The 2,265-nt window shown below is 42.1% G+C and overlaps 1 protein-coding gene across 1 annotated transcript; it reads right to left on the reverse strand.

The window, feature by feature from the left end:
- Positions 1 to 1,101: 1,101 nt before the first annotated feature.
- On the reverse strand, positions 1,102 to 1,479 carry LOC139020766 (putative large ribosomal subunit protein eL32'). Its single transcript, XM_070430685.1, has one exon. The coding sequence runs from the start codon at positions 1,477 to 1,479 to the stop codon at positions 1,102 to 1,104; it is 378 nt and encodes a 125-aa protein (XP_070286786.1).
- Positions 1,480 to 2,265: the final 786 nt, after the last annotated feature.

The raw sequence follows: 2,265 nt of genomic DNA on the forward strand, positions 1-2,265 counted from the left end.
AAGCCAATGATGGAATTTTAACCAAACCTTAAGAAACTTTCTGAAAACACACTTCCTAATTAGGTCCCTAACTAACAATTAAATCTATCCATCTTGTGCCCCTTCTCAGTATATAAAATTGTGTGGTTGAGAGAAGAAAAATACCCAATCAAGAGCCCACAATAGTACATGGCTTGCTTCAAAAATTTCCCTGTGTGTTTAGTTGCCACAACACATTAAGTTTATTCATGGTGACATTCCACATTGGAGGGGGTCAGAGACCTCAATACAGTAGAAAATTTGTGGGTGAGAGGGGTTTATCTGAGAGTACATTCTTCTAAATTCCCTTTTGAAGGGTCTTCAAATAAAATCATTTAAAGCTGCCCTTTGGGAGGCCAGGGGATTGTCAAGGGCGGGGGGGGGGGGGGGGAGGGGAGGACACATATGTAATACCCTTTGTAATACTTTAAGCAATAAAAAAAATTTTTTAAAAAGCTGCCCTTTGCCATATTAATTAATGTAATCATAATTATAAAAAATTAATTGAAAATTAGTCTTAACTTGTCTGTGGACATGTTTCTAAAGAGATTTAAGAATTTATTAGAGCAGTATGTGTATGTATTCCATATCTGTGTGTACATATGTGCACATAAGCACATAAATGTATGAAATACACATACTTATGTGTCAAAATGTTATCTGCTCAGGATAATGTAAGCGACAGAGGGTCTGAGTGTAACACAAAGGCAGAGGAAGGGCTGATTTGCTGTCTGCTTGAGCTGGGACATCCACCGCCTTCTGCCCTCTAATATCAGTGCTCAAAGGTTGGGGCCCACACCATCACCCCCACCCATTCTCAGGCCTTTGGGTTTGGTCTGGAGCTCCACTACTGCCTTCCCGGGGCCTGCAGCCTGTACACAGCAGGCCATGGGACTTCTCAGTCTTCATAATCATGAACCAATCTTTCAGAATAAATCTTTTTCTAAAAAATATGTGTATCCCATTGGTTCTGCTTCTCTGAAGAACCCTGAGTAGCACAGATTTTGGCATTTATATACTTGGAGGTTTTTTGGCAGAATTTTATGGTTTCATTAACACAAATACACTATGAATACAAGCTGTCTATTCATTTTCTTCACTTATTAGTGACTCTGATGGCTGGCTGGGCTGCTCTTTCCTCAGTGCTTTTGGGGTTCTTCGAGGAGACATTGTGAGCAATCTCAGCACAGTGAGATTTTTGCACTTCAAGCTCCTTGACACTGTGGACCAGGAACTTCCCAAAGCCACTGGGCAGCATGTGCTTTTTTTCTTTTTGCTCCGATAACCAGTGTTGGGCATCAAGATCTGGCCCTTGAATCTTCCATGCATCCTGTTGTCAATGCCTCTGGGTTTCCACCAGTTAGAGTAAATTTTAACATATCTGTCTGACTGATGCCGGATGAATTTCCTGGTCCTCTTTTTTATGATCTTGGGTTTTACAAGGGTTCTGAGGGTAGCCATGGTGCTGAGTAGGAGATGACCACCACCTTGGTAGGCAATGCTGAGGAAGTGGTATTTATATACTATGATACATAAGGTATGCAACTGATAATGCTGACTCTCTCTTCAAAAAGAAACCATTACTGTTCTGTTCTGTTGGCTATTAAATGTAGTTTTACTGAGACCCCCAGAAGGAAGTGGTGAGTTAAATATTAGCAGCTGGGTATATGTAAAAGCTTGAACAAGTGGAAGAGTATCATAGCATGTGTTGTTCCTGCATCCTTTATAATGGTAACTACAGTGTGTGTGTGCCATGACATGAGTCCAGAGGAAACAGAAATGCTCACCAATGTGTGATTCGGAGGTGTATCTCCTGAACTCCGTGGGGCAGGGGCTGGTCTGGGTTATGAATACAGAGAACAGTGTCAGAAAAATAACAGTAGTGGAAGGAAGCTGTTGGTTATAGCAACTTGAATAACATTTGTTCAGATGGTAGACAACGCAATAGTGTCTCAAAGATGTCCGTGTCCTCACCCAAGAACCTTTGACTGTGTTGGGAGAATTGAAGGATGCAGATGGAACTGACATTGCTAACCAACTGCCTTTAACATAGGGAGATTATCCGGGAACACTCAGGTGGACTGGACCAGAGTACTCACAAAGGTCCTCAAAATGGAATGAGAGAGCAGAAGAGGAAGTCCTAGTGATGTGAGAACTCTAGGAATGCCTCTGGCCTCAGAGGTGGAGCAAGAAACCATGAGTCTCTAGAAGCCGGAACCACCAGGAAACAAATTCTCTGTAGACCAG

The sequence above is a fragment of the Myotis yumanensis genome, unplaced genomic scaffold, assembly GCF_028538775.1.
Source record: "Myotis yumanensis isolate MYYU_CA2020_CCGP unplaced genomic scaffold, mMyoYum1.0.hap1 SCAF_1, whole genome shotgun sequence".
In the NCBI taxonomy this organism is placed as follows: domain Eukaryota; kingdom Metazoa; phylum Chordata; class Mammalia; order Chiroptera; family Vespertilionidae; genus Myotis; species Myotis yumanensis.